The sequence below is a fragment of the Acomys russatus genome, chromosome 1 (assembly GCF_903995435.1).
Source record: "Acomys russatus chromosome 1, mAcoRus1.1, whole genome shotgun sequence".
NCBI classification, from domain to species: domain Eukaryota; kingdom Metazoa; phylum Chordata; class Mammalia; order Rodentia; family Muridae; genus Acomys; species Acomys russatus.
The window spans coordinates 86,607,650-86,624,611 of NC_067137.1; the positions used below are offsets into that span (position 1 = coordinate 86,607,650).

General features: G+C 50.5%; 1 protein-coding gene across 1 annotated transcript in view; it reads right to left on the reverse strand.

Moving 5' to 3' along the window:
* The window catches only part of Sptb (spectrin beta, erythrocytic), a 129,385-nt gene that overhangs the window by 42,483 nt on the left and 69,940 nt on the right, over window positions 1-16,962 (reverse strand). The window contains 12 exon segments of the mRNA XM_051147863.1: window positions 235-1,105; window positions 2,065-2,215; window positions 2,821-3,123; window positions 4,126-4,284; window positions 5,074-5,191; window positions 6,799-6,986; window positions 7,686-7,798; window positions 8,332-8,447; window positions 8,794-8,874; window positions 9,469-9,560; window positions 10,706-10,879; window positions 12,461-12,612. Coding sequence (XP_051003820.1) covers window positions 235-1,105; window positions 2,065-2,215; window positions 2,821-3,123; window positions 4,126-4,284; window positions 5,074-5,191; window positions 6,799-6,986; window positions 7,686-7,798; window positions 8,332-8,447; window positions 8,794-8,874; window positions 9,469-9,560; window positions 10,706-10,879; window positions 12,461-12,612 — 2,518 coding nt within the window.

Genomic DNA, 16,962 nt, shown 5'->3' on the forward strand with positions numbered 1-16,962 from the left:
AAAAAACAAAACAAAACAACCCCCCCCCCCAAAAAAAAACCAAACCAAACTAAACCAAAACAAAATCCCTTTTGTCTCAGGAACTATGAAGGCCCCAGTGAGTGAACAATCGGAGGCCCCAGACCCAGAAGAGAACTCCCGAAGCCTACACTTTGTAACACAGGGGTGTCTGGAGGTGGGAGGCGACACTCAGCCCTCAGGTGGGGAGATGAGCAGAGGCTGAGCCGCTCTGACCTGTGCTGCACAACTTCCAGGTCCTCCAGCGTGTTTGGAATATCCATCTGGTCCAGCCATTTCCCCTTTTCACTCATCCACAGCTCACAGGCATCGGACTCCCCAAACACGGTGTACAAGTCCAGGGCTTCCTGCAGCCTGTGTCCACGCAACTCTGCCTGGGCCAGCACCTGCTGGTAGAGCTTCCTGAGTGCCTGGAGACGACTTGTTACATCTGGGGAATCGCGGAACTCCTCGGGGAAGTCCTGGGCTTGGCGCTCCAAGTGCTCCATCACCCCGCGACTCTCCTCCAACTCCTCTAGAAACTCCTTGTGCTTCTTTCCCAGGGCCCTTGTGGCACCTTCATCTTGCCCCACATCCTCACCGGAGAGCAGCCGGTGAGCATCTTGCAGCCAGGCCTTCAGGTCGTCTGCATCACCCTGGAACTGGAAGAAGTTCTCCGCATCCTGCAGGTCCTTCTTCCGAAAGGCTGCCAGCTCTTTCAGGTGGTCCCACTGGGCCGAGACCTCCTTGACACGGGTCTCGATCTGTGGATGTCCAAACTGCTTTTGGGCAACCATGCCGTCAGCCTCCTGGAAGATCTGCCTCAGATGGGCGTCCAGCCCACGGAGCTCATCCTCAAAGGCCTTGTGCTTGCGCTGTAAGATGAGCACACTGGTCAGGTCCTTGCCATAGTCCAGGGAGGAGTAGATCTGTTCTTTTTCCCTGATCCAGCTTTCAGCCTCATCCATCTCCCAGAAGAACTTCCAGAGCCGCTTGGATTGCTCCAGCTGAGCCTTCCGGCCGGCCGCCATGTTGCTCAGTTCACTGAAGCACTGCTCTAGGTGGCTGACTCGGTCCTGGATGACCTGGGGGTCACAAGGTTGGTACCCTGGGGGCATAGGAGGAAGAAGACAAAGAATAGAAAGGAAGTCATCTATAGGCAAGTTTCAGGTCAGAACCACACAACCCCAAAGCTTCCTTCCATCTCTCAGTATGTGGTAGGCAAACGCTCTACCACTGAGCTCTGCCTCTCTAGCCCTTCAAGACTCTTTGGGATTGGATGCATGATTCTCAGGTACCCAAAGGACAGGCCAGATTCTTTATAACAGTTCCCACTAAAGTTCAGGAGTGAAGGAGATTAAAATCTGAGAAGCTGGGCGTGGTGGTGCATGCCTTTAATCCTAGCACTCGGGAGGCGGAGGCAGAGGCAAAGGCAGGCGGATCGATGTGAGTTCAAGGCCAGCCTGGTCTACAAGGTGAGTCCAGGAAAGCCAAGGCTACTCAAAATACCAAAAAACAAAACAAAAGTTGAGTAGAAATGAAGAAAGTCTCATGACGTGAGATTTGCATGGTGGCATGTGCCTTTAATCCCAGCACTGGGGAGGCAGAGGCAGGCGGATCACTGTGAGTTCAAGGCCAGCCTTGTCTACAAAGCGAGTCTAGGACAGCCAAGGATACACAGAGAAACCCTGCCTCGAAAAGCAAAACAAAACAAAACAAAAAAAGAAATAAATAAAAAGAAAAAAGAAAAACCTCAGTTGCAGATTACCAGGTGGTAATAGACTCTCTTATCTAAGACAAGAAATTAGAAATACTAACAGTCTCAGACACTAGCAAAAGAGATGGAAAGACAGATGACAGGACCCCTGCCTGGTTATGGGCTGCCGAACCAGCCCGCCTCAGGATAGCGCTGTCACCCTTCCGGTTTTGCACACTATCACCTGAGGAAAGAGGCAGAATTCTAAAGATGGGCCAGGAATGGCAGGCGAGGGGCCAGAGGAGGTGGGTCTAGCATCCAAGGCCTCAGCGGAGGAGGGGGTGCGAGGGGGGGATCCCTCTTGGCCTCACCTTTCCCCTCAATGAACTGCAGGGTGTCCGCTGTGATGGCCTTCACTTTGTCCCCTTGGATGGCGATATCAGCCTCCATTAGCTTGTGCTTCTGAAGCAGGTCTTCCACCTCCAACAAGTGTTTCCCAAACTCAGCAGACAAGATGTGAGCCTGGTGATGGACAAGGACAAGTGAGAGAACAGACACCTCCAGAGGGTGTGTGCGCGCCATCCCCGCAGGGCAGATACGGCGGGGAGGTGGCTACTGCTTGGGGCAGGAGATGCTACAGAGCAGGATTTCCTACAAACATCCTCTGGAATCTTCCACGGGCTGTCCTACAACATCACAAGCGGCACTGTTATCCGTACCACCCGTTTGCAGGCCCGGAGCCTGGGCATGTTTATTTTTAGAAAGTGCACGGTCGATTTCATGCTTATTTTCCTCCCAGACCTCGGGCAGCCGGGGGAGAGAATTCAGACTTTGGTTTCCCCTGTGCAGATGTGCAAAGGGGTCTGGATTCTAACCACAGCTGAAGCCCAGTCACTGAGAGCTGATGCTCTGGGTGTCTGTCTCATCATCACCTATCTCTTTCTAACTCCTGTAGGTTGGTGTTTATGCAACTACTAACGCAAGCTCCCTCGGTTATTGGGGATATTTTGAACATGGGCTAGTGACATCTTTGCCCTTTCTCCATTGTGACTTAGAGATGTGACCAGAGGGCAGGTATTTAAGGAAGCACGTGCTCGCTACAGAATGGGGTGTGGGGTGGGCCCCACCTTGATCTCATCCATCCAGTCGATGCTGTGCAGCATGTCCTGGAAGAGCTTCTGCAGCGCCAGGGTGGCCTCGAGCCTCTGGCGCCGTGATCGCAGCAGCTCCTGCAGGTAGCTCCACAGTCGGAGGATATTGTCTTTCCGGGCGATGATGCGCTTCTGGTCATGGTAATTCTCCTTCTCCAGCTCCTGGGCCAGGACCTCCAGGGCCTCCACCCGCTCCTCATAGGCAGCCGTGTCGGTCTCAATGGCTTCATGCTTCTTCTTGGCGGCCTCCACAGCTGCCAGGTCATACCCAAAGTTATCCTGCCCCCAAGGAGGGAAAAACAAAGACAACAAACAAAACAGCAGCTCAGTCAGACTGTCCTGGGCTCAGACTCTCAGGTGGCTCCCTGAAGCACAGCAGCCAGATAGGAAAGGCACATTTCTACAAAGGCGTTATCTGTGCTGTCCCTTCTGCCTGTTTTATCTGAGCAAGAGTCTCTGAATATCTCACAAGTGTCTCTAAATGTCCCCAACTATTCTCTGTGCCACATTTACAGGTGATGCTACGTGTTCATTCCAGAGTCCTCAGGTGGCCTGCTGGGACTTCCCACCCTGCCTTGAGAGGATCTATCCATTTCTGGGCAGGGTGGCGGGGTGGCTGCCTAGACCAGGACAGCACATCGCTTCAAACAGATGGTATACCCACACACTATCTGGGGCACACGTACGCTCTCCAATGCTCTTAGAACACTCACTATCCCCTTAACAGACAGAATTTAATTTGATTCTAAGCTTTAAGTGGGAGGGAACAGATGCTCGATGGAGAGGGAATCAGCCCTGGGGTTCACTGTTAGCCAGTGAAATGTGTCCCAGGCCCAGAGGCCAAGGAACCAAAAGGCACACTCTGATTTAACCCTGTTCCCAGAGAAGAATCACCAATGTCAATGCTGACTCCTAGGTCTACTGACGCTACAGTCAACAGAAGATATTTTGGGGGCCCCCGTTCTAGTCTTCGAGCCTCTACTTTAAACAGGAGACTGGATAATGGCCAGGAGTGTAACTCAGTGGTGGAACGCTTGCTTTGCATGTTGCAAGGTCCAGGGCCCGACATCCAATGAGAGCAAGCGACAGAGAGACACAGAGAGAAAGAGAGAGACTTAAACCCTAAGGGTCTTTCTTCTTCAGATACAGGTCTGATCCAGCTGAAAACTGCAAGGCTGAAAGGGCGTTATCTAGTTGCTGCTGAGACTGGCTTGGGTTCCAGTTCCATTGAGAGCAGTGGTCTAAAGCACTTCCCCTCTCCCGCCACGCTGTGACCCTGACCTGGGTCACGAGGCGCTGGTTTTCATTGAGCCATGTCTCTCTCATGGCAGCCTTTCGGTCGAACCGCCGTGCCAGCTGCTCCAGTTTCTCCTGCCGAATGAGCTCGCTCCTCAGGGCCAGCTCCCTCTGGTATTCCGCTTCCTCCAGGCTCTCCCAGGCCTGTATGGGGCACAGGAGAATTCTTGGGGAACAGGAAGAATATGTGGGCTTGGGGTTGTCTCTCTTTTACTTGACACTGGATGACTGCATGAATCAAAGGAGACCCTGCTGCTATGGGGGTAAAGTGGTGGCAGACTAAAGTTTAGTAACATTCCTTTGAGTTTTGTTTTTCAAAAGAGGGTTTCTCTGTGTAGCCTTGGCTGTCCTGAAACTCACTCTGTAGACCAGGCTGGCCTCGAACTCACAGAGATCCGCTTGCCTCTGTCTCCTGAGAACTAGGGTTAAAGGCATGTGCCACCGCCGCCTTTGATTTTCGTCAGGGTCAGAGTAGTCAAAGACTTGCTAGTTTCACCTCCGCTAAGCCTGCCTCAGACACTGGCTTAATAATAAACGCTTTCCTCCTCTGTAGGTGCTCAGCAAACCCTTGTTGACTAAAGAGCCACCTCCACGCTAATAGAGCTTCCAGATGGTGCTAAGTCTCCAAACCGCTGCAAACTTCACACAGCATGTCCCTCCTGTCACACATAATTAACATTCTAGACTCAACGACAAACTCAAGGTTTAGTAGAGGACAGGCCACCAAAACCGGCCTGAAGGAATGATTCTGGGTGCCTAAAGAGACTGAAGGGCAGGGAGTAGAGTCTGACCTCTGTAGAGACATTCAGAGGACTCCCTTAAATAGCCAGAATGTAATAAACGCCAAACAGTGACCGGGTCTAGCCCTGCTCAGTGGCCAGCCCCCATCTCCTCCTCTGGAGCTCAGAAGGACAACTGAAACTGCCACAGTACCCGGTTGATGTCAGACACCAGCTTCCCATCGTGAGGCGTGTACACTTTCTGATTGTTGGCTCTCATCCGGGATTGGATGGTGAACAGGAGCACTTCCAGGTTCCCCTTCTCCTGAAACCTGTGGGGAACAGGATCACGAATGGCGGTGTTGAGGCTCCCCACGGGCAAACTGCTTGCTGAAGTTAGCACAGAAACCTCAACAGGTCTAGGTACCTGCTAAGATATCAGTCATTCTCACTGGCAGGGATCAGATAAGAACTTGCGTGTTTATGACTCAGTTCAGAGAAAACGCAATGGCTATCAGAGCATTCATTTGCTTCCATAGGGTTTAGGTGACTGGAATATTTGGGTAACCCCAATAAATACCGAGTTTTACCAACTCATACAAAGAAACCTTTCTCCATACTACAAGCGAAGGCTTTTCAGACAGATTGTTTTTAGTCGATCAAACCTTAGAAGTAGCATTATCCACACGAGAACATACTGCATGGAGAGCAACTTTTACCCCAGTCTCAATTAGCTGGTTCTCCCAAGTCCTATGGGCCAGATGTAGTCAAGGGTCCAGGAAAGGTATCGAGGACAAGGTCCAAGTGGGGTGCACTTTCACACTTCTTCATGTACCAAGAGTCTAACCACTTCTACTCCTGACCACACTGAGGAGTCAGCTATGTGCCCATCCTAACGTACCTCAGTGCTCAAAAGTGCTCCAGAAGCCTAAGGCCCTGAAGCTCTGCTAGTACAGCCGAGAGGTAACACCCTTGTATACTGGGCCTAGTGTTATCGGTTTTGAATTCAGGTCATTAAAAGTGGGTTAGTGTCAGACCAGAAACCTGATCTAGGGTTACAGAACATCCTGGATGCAGTGTCTCGTTTTCCCCTATTTGAGAGCATTGAATGAAGAGTGTGAGATGAGAGGAGGAAGAAACAGAGGGCATCACTGATGAACTAGAAGCTTCTTTTCATAGGTAGACAAGCTAAGAGAGCCTGGAATTCCTGATTGTATATGCACGTGTGCATATTTGCACGTGTGCATATTTATATGTGTGCATATTTGTAAATGCATATGTATACGTGTGCTTGCATAGCTATGTGTAGCCATACCTGTGTGTGCATGTGTTCATGTACATGTGTTGCACAGTTGTGGATATTCATTGACACATATGTGCATGGCTGTATCTATACACGCCTACATAACTTTGTGTGGTTGGGTATGTATGTGCTCATGTTCATTATTCATGAATGCACAGGTGTGGGCATGGTTATATGTGCATGTGTGGCTGTGTGTGCACACATGTGGGGCAGTGGGATGGAGCTCCTGAGAAGCAGGCTTAGTGCTTTGCTGATGAGCAGTGACAGATGGGTGTACTTGATCACCACAAGGCCCCACACAGGGCACTCAGGGGCTGGTAGGACAGAGGCCATGACCTGGAAAGAAACCCATGGCTCAGGGGACAGACTCACTAAGAGGAGTTATCCAGCACCAGCTCTCTAGAGAAGACCAAGATGGTTCCTCTGTTGGCCTTGGGAGCCTAGAAAAGCACTTTCTTTATCTGTAAAACAAGTTACTCATCAATGTCAGCAAGCTGGATGGCACGGGAGTGGATCAGCCAAGGAGACAGATGTCCTGCTGTGGAACTCAAGATACGTGTCATAGGACCCAACCCCAAGCTCTTGACTTTTTCAAGCCCTAAGGACTGACCACCCTCCTAAGTGTCAGGGCCTTACTTGGGTGGCTTCTCCACAGTCCGGTAGGTGCTGAAGGCCTGTAGCTGCTGCTGAACACCACTCAGCGAGTTGGCAAACTTGCGGCTGTTCAGAACGCTAATGGTTTGCTCAATCCAGGTGAGCAGGTCTGAGGCTAGCCCACTGTACTTTTCAATCATCTTCTCCGTCTCGATGGCATGGTCAATGACCTAGGGAATCAGAAAGGAAATGCCGCCAAGAGTGCTCCCAGTATGAATGGCTACCATCAGTGTGAGGCACACTGGGGCTTCCTCGGTTGTCTCTCAAGCTCCGTAGTATTCTGGGTTGGGTTGGTTCCCTGACAGCCCACATTGCTAAAGGAATAGAGGAGATGTGGATGATGCCCTCTCCTGCGCTGACTGTAATGAGGTTCAGTGGGAGCGTCCCTCTCACTCAATCCTATAGAGGATCAGTACGCCTGCAGAGCCCCAGTGGGGCGGGTGCCTTGTTTAAAACTTCATTAGGAATCAAGGGCATCCAGGCACACACAGATGGATGGGGACCTGAAGCCCCAGCAGGGCATGGCACTCTACACAGAGAGATGTACTCCTGGTATACTGTGGGAGCCTTGAGGTCTGACGCCCGCCACAATCGACCCTGTGGTGCTTGGAGAGGGGCGAGTCTGGGAGACACACACAGGCTCAGACCTGGGGCTGTAGCCCATCAGGGCAGACACGAACATTCTTTGGAGTCAGCCGGAGCATTTTTCAGGGGACTTTCGCTAAACTGGGGAGTAGGTGTTCTGCACATCAAACTGCAGCTAGGGACCCAAACACAACACTTTTTGGGTAGGCGAGGAGCTCACACTCAGGGCCTGGGGCCATCAAACAAAAGAAGGGTGCTAGTGCACTGGGCACACAGCTCGGTACCTTGCCGACTCGCTTGCCCTCCACAGCCAGCACCTTCATCTTGGAGAAGTAGTGATAAAACGCCACCACATAGGTGATGATGGACTTCTCATCTGGGTTTTCAGTGAAGACATCTGTAAGAGGGAGACGGGACATCCTGAGCACCAAAACTGGAGCCCTGCAAAGTCACACTTCAAGCATGTAGCCCCACTTCCTCCACCATGAAGTTCAACTGTGTACATCGAATGAAAACTAACAGGGCACGAAATGGAGGAGTAGTGGCTAGGTGCAGTGACGGGGGCAGGAGGATCAGGAGGAGTTCAAGTTCAGCTACATAGTTCTAGAAGAAGAAGAAGAAAAAAAAGAACAAAAAACAAAACAAAAACAAAAACAAAATAAGTTGAGGTCTTTGATTTCAGACAGTGATGAGATCCACATTAAAATCATAAACTAGAAAAAAAAAAAATGCAGGGGGAATCCAGGGCCTCAAGGACCTTCCTGATAAGCCAGGCGTCTGCTGGAAACCTACTTGTCATTGAGGAACAGAGCAGGGCCCTGGCTTAGCCTCAACGCCTCTGGGTCCATGGCTTACCTGCTGGGCACCTGGACCAGCCCTGGGAGGGAGTCCACCTAACTGATCCAGAATGGTAAAGAGGGTGTGGCTCACCTTCGGGGTCAAGGAGTGGGATGATGCCCAGCTGGCGCTCAGCCACGTCAAAGGCATGCTCCAAGTTATGGCGGGCGTTGGAATCCTTCAGCTTGTCAAAGTCAATGAGGTCAGGCCTGGGGACAAGAACTGAACTGTTAGGATGGAGTGGCCATCGGGGAGGTGGGGGGTTTATCCCACATACACTCCCACATACACAGCTGCAGCATGAAGCAAGGATGCTGCTAGACAGATGCAGGGAGTTGGGAAGGTGAGAGAAATGAGACACAGGAGCAAGAGACAGGGGACCTGTGAGCACCAGCTTGGAAGAGAGCAGGCAGCTGTATGACCGTAAGTCAAGGGAAGAAGGAGCACTGGGAGAGGCCAAGGGTGAATGGAGAAGCCGCAGAGGCAACAGGTCCCCCTGGCCTCTAGTTAAGTGCAATGTATCGACTCCTCCCTTAGCACCAGGGATCCCCTTACCGGTGTTTATGTATCAGGGCATTGAAGGCCAGGCCATCCTTCCAGCTTGAAGTGAAGTTGGTGACGTTAACATGGGGGTAGCTGCATCCAAGAGAAACATTAAGACTAAGAAACAACTTCTTCTGAGGTCCCAAACAAGCGTCTAAGGGGAGGGCTCGTATTCTGGGAGAGGAATAGGCCTGTCCCTCTCCTGAGCTGCTTCAACGTAAGAACGTACAGCTAAGTCACACACCATAAACTGTGGCTCATTACTCAACAGGTTTCAGTCAGACCAAGGCAACTCTGGTAAGGAGTCTTGAGTTGCAGGCCTTGAAGAATGAGGTCAGGACAAACTTGAACCAATTGTCCCAAGGCCGCTGTAGTTCTGGTAGACTGATGTCTAGTGGCCCAAGGGCAGTCATTCTCAGCCTGCGGGTTGTGACTCCTTTGCGGGGTGGGGGTGGAGTGTCGCGTGACCCTTTCACAGGGGTCATATGTCATAGACCCTGCATATTAGATATCTACATTGCGATTCATAACAGTAGCAAAATGACATAAGTTTATGCTTAGGGTCACCACAACATGAGGAACTGTGTTCAAGAGTCACAGTGTTAGGAAGGTTGAGAGCCACTGCCCCAGAGGAGGCAAGGGGTTAACGGGAAACACGGTAGCGGCAGGCTTCCAGGGCATACACACCCTGCTGTCTTCATCTGGCACCACAAGAGCAGAGCATCCTTGGCTGAGCGTGTCTCCCGACCTTCTTGAGTTTGTACAACAATGTCCTGAATCTGGGGGTGGCAGAATAAGAGAAGAGTCCATGTGTACCTGGCGCCGCGCCTTCCTGCTTTCCTGGGGGGGGACTCCCTCCTCTGTCCTTTTATCTGTAGCACTCATCCCAACCGCACCTCCACACTCTAAGGTCCTGGGTCGCAGTCACCTACTTCTCTGCCTCGGTCAACCAGAATGACATATAGAGATGTCACCCTGTATCAGAGGTGACAACTTTAGGTAGGGTACTCTAAAAGGAGTTTAAGAACTGACAAGAAGATGCCATGACACCTTCCTCTGAAGACACAGCAGCGACTCACAGGGTGGCGGCACAACATCATGGATGCTGGGCGGTACGTTAACTTGATTGGACTGAACTATGGCTAGCAGACCGGAGAAGCACACTCCTGGGTAAGTCTGTGAGGGTGTGTCCAGATGTGGCTAACTAAGAGAAGAAGGCACACCTTGAATGTAGATGGGACCACCCCCTACGGCAGAGGGGAAGGACCAAGGGGAGAGCCTTGAATTTCGGATGAGAAAACATTCCTAGTTTTAAAAGTATAAAGGGATATTTTTTTCCGCACATTTTTTTTTTTTTTTTTTTTTTTTTTTGCAATTTCTGGATTAGATTATTTCAGACACTGAGAAGTTGCATACAAAGGGCAAGGGTTCTATAGGACCTCCTGTGGCAGATGCTGCATGCAACCTTGTGACAAGTCAACTTCTACTTTTCCCCTCAAAAGACTAGCTGGGCAGTTGTCCTGGGCTTTTGCACTTTGGAATGGTAAATCATGTAGGCCCTGGGCTGGAGAGACGGCTGAGAGCTTAAGAGTACTGACTGCTCATCCAGAGGTCCTGAGTTCAATTCCCAGCAACCACATGGTGGCTCACAACCATCTATAATGTGATCTGATGCCCTCTTCTGACCCGCAGGTGTACGTGCAGCCAGAGCACTGTATACATAATAAATAAATGAATAAATAAATAAATCTTAAAGAAAAAATAATGTAGGTCCTCCATTCCTCCATCCCGTGATCACTGGCTCATAGGGTGGGCTTCTAGCCACTCTAGATGTACACAAACACTCTAGTCACCATTTCTAAGGTTCTCAGCTCCTGGCCAGCATTGAGAGGGTCACCCAGGTACTTCTACCCACAGGGCCTACCTGGAATCGGAGAATGATAGTCCAGATGAGGCCTAGGACCAGGCGGTGGTTGCCATCCACGATGTCATGGGAGCCCATGTTCTCCAGGTGCACGCGCTGCTCCTTAAGGAACTGCAGGGCTTTGTCCACGTTCTCCAGGCAGTGGATGCGCATCTTGCCTTTGGTGGGCCTTGGCTAAGGGACAGCAATGGCCTCATGAAGGGACCTCACAGTCACACCAGAGGTGGCTGAAACCTGTATCAGCTGATGTCATCAGCTCCACCCTTCATCCTCCTGGTCAAAGTCCAGGTTCCACAGTCGCTCCTGACACTTTGTTTTTTAACATTTATTTATTTTCAACTTTATGTTTGTGGGCGTTTTGCCCGCAAATACATCAGTGCACTGTGTGCATGCAGTGGCCACAGAGGCCAGCAAAGGGCACTGGGTCCCCTGGAACTAGAGTTACAGGCTGCCATATGGGCTCTGGGAATTGAATCCAGGTCCTCCGAAAGAGCAGCCAGTGCTTAACTGCTAGGACATCCCTCCAGCCCCTCCTCACACATTTCAACTCCTTCCTTTTAGCAAAAATCCAGAAGGCTCCTATATCAAGCATTCAAATAGGCTTCATGAGAGCCCTTCTAGGTCTGACACAGCCTTCTGGGTGGGTGCTAAATGACAATCAAACCCAATGACACAACAGACAGTGAAAGGAGTGCTCTCTGTGCACCAAGCATAGTTCAAAGAGCCACTCACTGGTAGCCAGTGGTAGGAATGGTGTTTAGGATGGTGGTTGACATTGGCCCCATCCCCACCAAGCCTTCTTCCTCCACTCAATGCCCCCGACAGAACCCAATAGATTATTATCAATGCTAGTGTATGGGTACGTATGCACATGTGTGTAGATATGGAGATGTGTATCAAAGGACGACCATGGACGTAGTTCTTCAGTCACTGTTCACTATTTTGTTTTATCTGGGTTTGGATTTTTGAGACAGTCCCTTACTGGTCCGGAACCTGCCAAGTAAGCTAGATTGGCCAGACAGAGAGTCCCAGGGATTCCCCTCTACCCACCTCCCCAGTGCCGGGCTTAGGAAAGCACGCACACCACCACGCCCAGCTTTTCCTTATGTGTGTTCTGAGCCTTGGACTCAAGCTGTACCAGCTTGACCTACGTCTCCTATGTCTTCTGAAGAGATCCTGGGCAACTCTTTCAAAGGGAGTTTCTATGTGGGTTAAGAGGCAAGAAGTGCGGCTTAGGATTCTAAGGGTAGAAGAAAAAACACTTTTCATTCAAACCCTGAGGGTCCCACAATACCTCAGTCTATGCACGGAGGAAGTGAAAGCAAAGAAGATCTTCCCTGAGAGGCCCAAGGTCACAAAGGAAGTGTTGGAGCAAAGCATGTCCCCTCAGTACCATCGTGCTGAGCAGGGACAGCCAAGAGGCCCCTAACAGGTTTCCACTTGGACTTATGGTAGAACATACAGCAACCTTTCTACCACGCTTCCCTCTCGGTTTTAACAACTCATGCATGTAGGCCCGTGTATTCCAGCTTCAGATGCCCGGACCCCAGAGAGAAAGGGAAGGCTCTGCAGAGCTTCTGGAATGAGCATAAAGGGTTGGGAGTGGTGAGAAGATCTGAGAAGAAGTCAGAGAACCCAGTCAGCCATACTGACCAAGGGAACCCTCTGCATTCCTCCAGCAAATGCTTTTCCCAAAGAGGTGCCGATGGCATCAGCCACAGGCTGGGAGGGGCCTGGCACGGATGAGAACCTTACCAGCATCTCTCCGGAGAGCACCTCCAGCAGCTTGATGAGCATGCGCCCATCTCGCAGGTCCTTGTAGAGATCGCTGATGCGGCAGGACACTCTCGCCAGGTGGGAGTTCACCCATTTCGTAAAGGTTTTCTTCTGAACAACTTCCCGTTCATCTGTGTGAGGAGAAGAGGCATGGGTGAGCTGCCCTGGGCTGGGAGGGCTGGTAACAACATGGAGCTGAAGGGCTTTACTGTAATGCTAGTGTCATCCTTGCCTGGCAGAGGAGGCTGTTGCAATTATCCCGCCTCATTTCTGGGAGTATATGCCAACCCTGGCACGTCTGTCTCATTTGCCTCTCCGTTCTCAGGGACCACAGGCCAACAGAAGCAAGGAAGTGGAGCAGTCACCACCATCTCCACCTCCACCACCACCTCCACTTTTACCATCACCACCATCACTATCACTACCTCCACCACCATCACTACCTTTACCACCTCCTCCTCCTCCTCCTCCTCCACCACCACCACCACCACCACCACCACCTCTAGCATTACCACCACTGTCTGTGCATTGTAACAAGACACCCTGACCCATGTACCTGTTTCCAAATCTGACAAATATTCTGCACTATTTTGCCAATGAATTTAGATTTTAATACCAGCTCCATCCATCCATCCATCCATCCATCCATCTCTCCAATCTTCCATCTATTCTATCCATCTACCTACCTACCTATCCATCCATCCATCCATCCATCCATCCATCCATCTCTCCAATCTTCCATCTATTCTATCCATCTATCTACCTACCTATCCATCCATCCATCCTTCCCTTCCTCCCCTTTCCTCCCTCCAGCCACCCACCCAATCCCCCTGCCTAGAATACTCTTAGCACAAACTCTCCCACAAATACTCTCCCACAAACCCTTCACTTAATTCCTATTTGTCCTTTACAATTAGGGCAGATGTGTTTCTCAGGAGGGCTTTCCTTGACTCAGGGCTCCTCGTGTGTACTGTGACTCCTGAATTCTCACTGTCAAGGATTAGCTGAATGTACACCTTTCCTACAAGACTGTGGGTTTGTAGAGTGTGGGCTCAGGGGGCCCAGAGAAGCCTCTCATTTGCTTCTCCATTCTCAGGCCCTGAAGCTCACTGCTGAGCAAGGACTCTATAGTTGTACTGAGGGGCCCAGTGAAGCACTGACTCTGTTCTGTTATGGGGCAGGCCTGTGCTAGGCCTAAGGACACACTGCACGCTCTCAAGCAGTTCCTGCTATGGAGAAAATGAGAAGTTGCAAATGCGTTGAGATGTACAGAACTCCGATCCTCATGAGGTTAAAGGGTAGACCAGTGTATATGGGGGCCTACTGGCACCTCTGTGCAAGTAAATACTGATGGGGTATCCAGGCTAGGGCTTAAGAGAAGACAGAGACTGCACAAATAAAAGGGAAAGGATGGCAGAGAGAAGTAGCAAGAAAGAGGAGAAAATTATGGTAGAAATAACAGGAGAGATGACAACACATGCCCTCATCGTTTGGCTTTGTGAACAGTGTGTGGACTGGGCTCCTAGGCACTTGCCTTTGAAGATTCAGTGAAGGAGCTGACCTGACAGTATGTCTGGACCTGGGGCCCACAGGATCCCTGGCCAGAGTGTGGGTGGGTGGGTTACAGCCAGGGCAGACACGGGAGGGAATGTCAACACTGGGAGAAGAGGCTAGACGTGCACTGAGACCAAACCATGGAAGGGTTGGCTTTTTAAATTATTAAATATCAGGCTTAACACAACAAAAAGAGGAGCTAAGGCAGTGCTGCCCCTGGGGCGCAATGCTGGCAGCTCCGGAGGCTCACAGCATCAAATTCCTTCTTTGTGGCTATTTTAGTGTTAAGAACTCGGTGTCTTTATTCATCTGTTCATCCATTCAAGAAATGCTCACTGTGCAACCGTAAAGTGCTCAGCACTGAGTGGAGCCGGAGGGAAGTCAAGGACAAGCTGGAGGGTCCCTACGCTGAGCAGACAGACTCAATGACAGTCACATATAAATACTTCTAAGGTAGCCACTTAAATAGCTTTCCATGACGTGGAAGAGCACTGGGCTGATTCTAAATAAATGTAAACTTAAGTGTCATTCACTCATTCTGGGTGTCTGGGCCAAGGAAATCCCCAATGTATCCTTCTGTCAGCAGCAAACTAAAATATTTTCTTGATTTCAAGAGCTGCTTTAGGGGGACAAAAAGTATGTAAAGTTTTGGTGATACGCTGTCTTTATTCTGGGGTATGCTGGGATTCAGCAGAGCCAGCTAGAGCCCCACCCCCACCCCAAGGCCCTCCCTAGACCTGTTCCTTAAGGCAGAGGTTGAGCCTTTGACCAAGGGTCAGGAGGTTTTAGCTACAATAGAGATGAGTGCCCTCAAAAGCTAGCGTCCTCTTTTTGTTTCCTAACTCTCCTGATAGTAGGAATCCGAAGAGTTCATTACATGGTGTGTAGTGCCAAGCCTTGTTTATTTGTGCCTGGCAACAAATAAGGACGTGCTTCCAGTCAGGGACACAGAATGTAACTCCAGGCTGCTCGGCTGGCACACTGGTACCCAGGTCTCATAAAGCACCCTGAGCTCTCCTCAGCTTTCAATAATACACAACGATGCTGGAGTTGCAGGCTTGGAGCACAGCAGATGGCCTCTTGGCTGCCTTAATTTAAGGGGGAGATTACCCAGAATCCCTAGCACCGTGAAACACTTTGCAGTGTTGAGACATGGGAAAGATTCCGAGAGGCTAATGATGATCAAAAGCAGAGTAAGGGCCCAGGGGTGGGGATTAATTTCCATTAGCTGTTCTCTCGGCTGCTGCACATTGGCATGCTCAGCACATTCCTCCCCCAAGACCTAGACACTCCTCAGGAGCAGTCTGAGTGCAGTAGAGGCCAGTGGCCCTGAGCCAGCTGTATTGGGAGCCATGGTAGTATAAGCAGGGTAGAGGGTACTGTGCATGAGGTCTGCTGTTCACAAGGGACCCAACAGTCCTAATATCTACCCTGAAGGAAAAGGGGGAGAAGAGGAGGAGGAGGGGAGAAGAGGAGGAGGAGGAAGAGGAAGAGGAGGAGGAGGAGAATACATAGGAGGAAGAGACAGAGGAGAAGACGGAGGAGGAGACAGAGGAGGAGACAGAGGAGGAGAAGGAGGAGGAGGAAGAGAAGGAGGAGGAGGAGGAAGAGGAGGAAGAGAAGGAGGAGGCTTCTTCAGCGAGGTCCTGAAGGCACTAGTACTTATTTCTAGAGCCCTGACGTTGCCCATGCAGGAAGGGGGGCGGGCAGTGAACATGGAGGGGTCATGCCTCGGTAGCATGGGAGCACGGCCTCTCTGTTCTCCTCTGCTTCTCTTCCTTTCTCATTACACCTTAAGTTGGGGCCACATGCATTCTCTCATGTGTTAAGGCTGCCCCAGAAAATTCATCTTCTTCACCAATCAGCCCTGACCCAGAATTACTGGCAGGGTGTTTTGACAGGTGAGCTCTCTTACAATTCCTTTTCAAAAGTTTAGCTTGAAGTCAAATATACCCGTGATAGCGAAACCCTCAAACACCCACCCACTGACAAGCAAGGCTGTACACGAACAGTGCCGGCACACAGAAAGGTGTGTCATCCTTTGACCATGGCCACTGTCCCAGAGGCTACTGGGACATAAGACTGAATGGCTCAGTCCCTCAGTAAGGCTCTGTTTCAAGAAAAACAGGCTCATATTCACTAACAGTTTGTTTTTTGCAGCCTTATAAGAAATAAAGTTTGTTTTCACAAGACTCTGGTGGCTAATCAGGGTCATTCACTTGACCACTTCTGGAATCAACCAAAACTTAAGCTGCTCAGTATGTCTGTGCTGGGTTTTCTGATTGGTTCATCTCAGGTTGGGAGACCCACTCTAAATCTGGGACACACCTTCCAGTGGTAGTCCACATACAAGGACATGGAAGAAGGGAGCTTTGGCTTCCGGCTCTCCCTGGCAAAATCGCCCTCATTCTCCCTGGCAAAGCAATCTCCTCTGTTGCTGTGGCAGTCCTTCGCTGGTATCAGAAACTAGTTCAGGATTCCACTGTAGACTGAAGACCAGGAGCTGTCTAGGAATCCTCCAGGACTCCAGCATCAGACGGGGGCTGCTGACCTTCAGTCTGGACTGAACGACTACTCGATCTTTGGCCTTCTGTTGGGAGACAGCCACTGTTGGACTACCCACACAGACTTCAGCCTGTAAGGCTTCTGATACACACACACACACACACACACACACACACACACACACACACACACACACACACAATCATACACTCACACTACATGCACACTTCATTCTGACAGTTGTCTCTTTAGAAAATTAGAGAGCCCTGACTAATACTTAACACAAATGCTGCACAGAGTAACACTGGATTAGCTACCAGATGAACAGCAATGGAATGGATGCCCATGGGGTCAGTGAGGAGGAGGTCATGCTGACAACTGGAGTTGTCAGAAAGGTCTTCAGGAAGAAAAGCAGTTTGGAA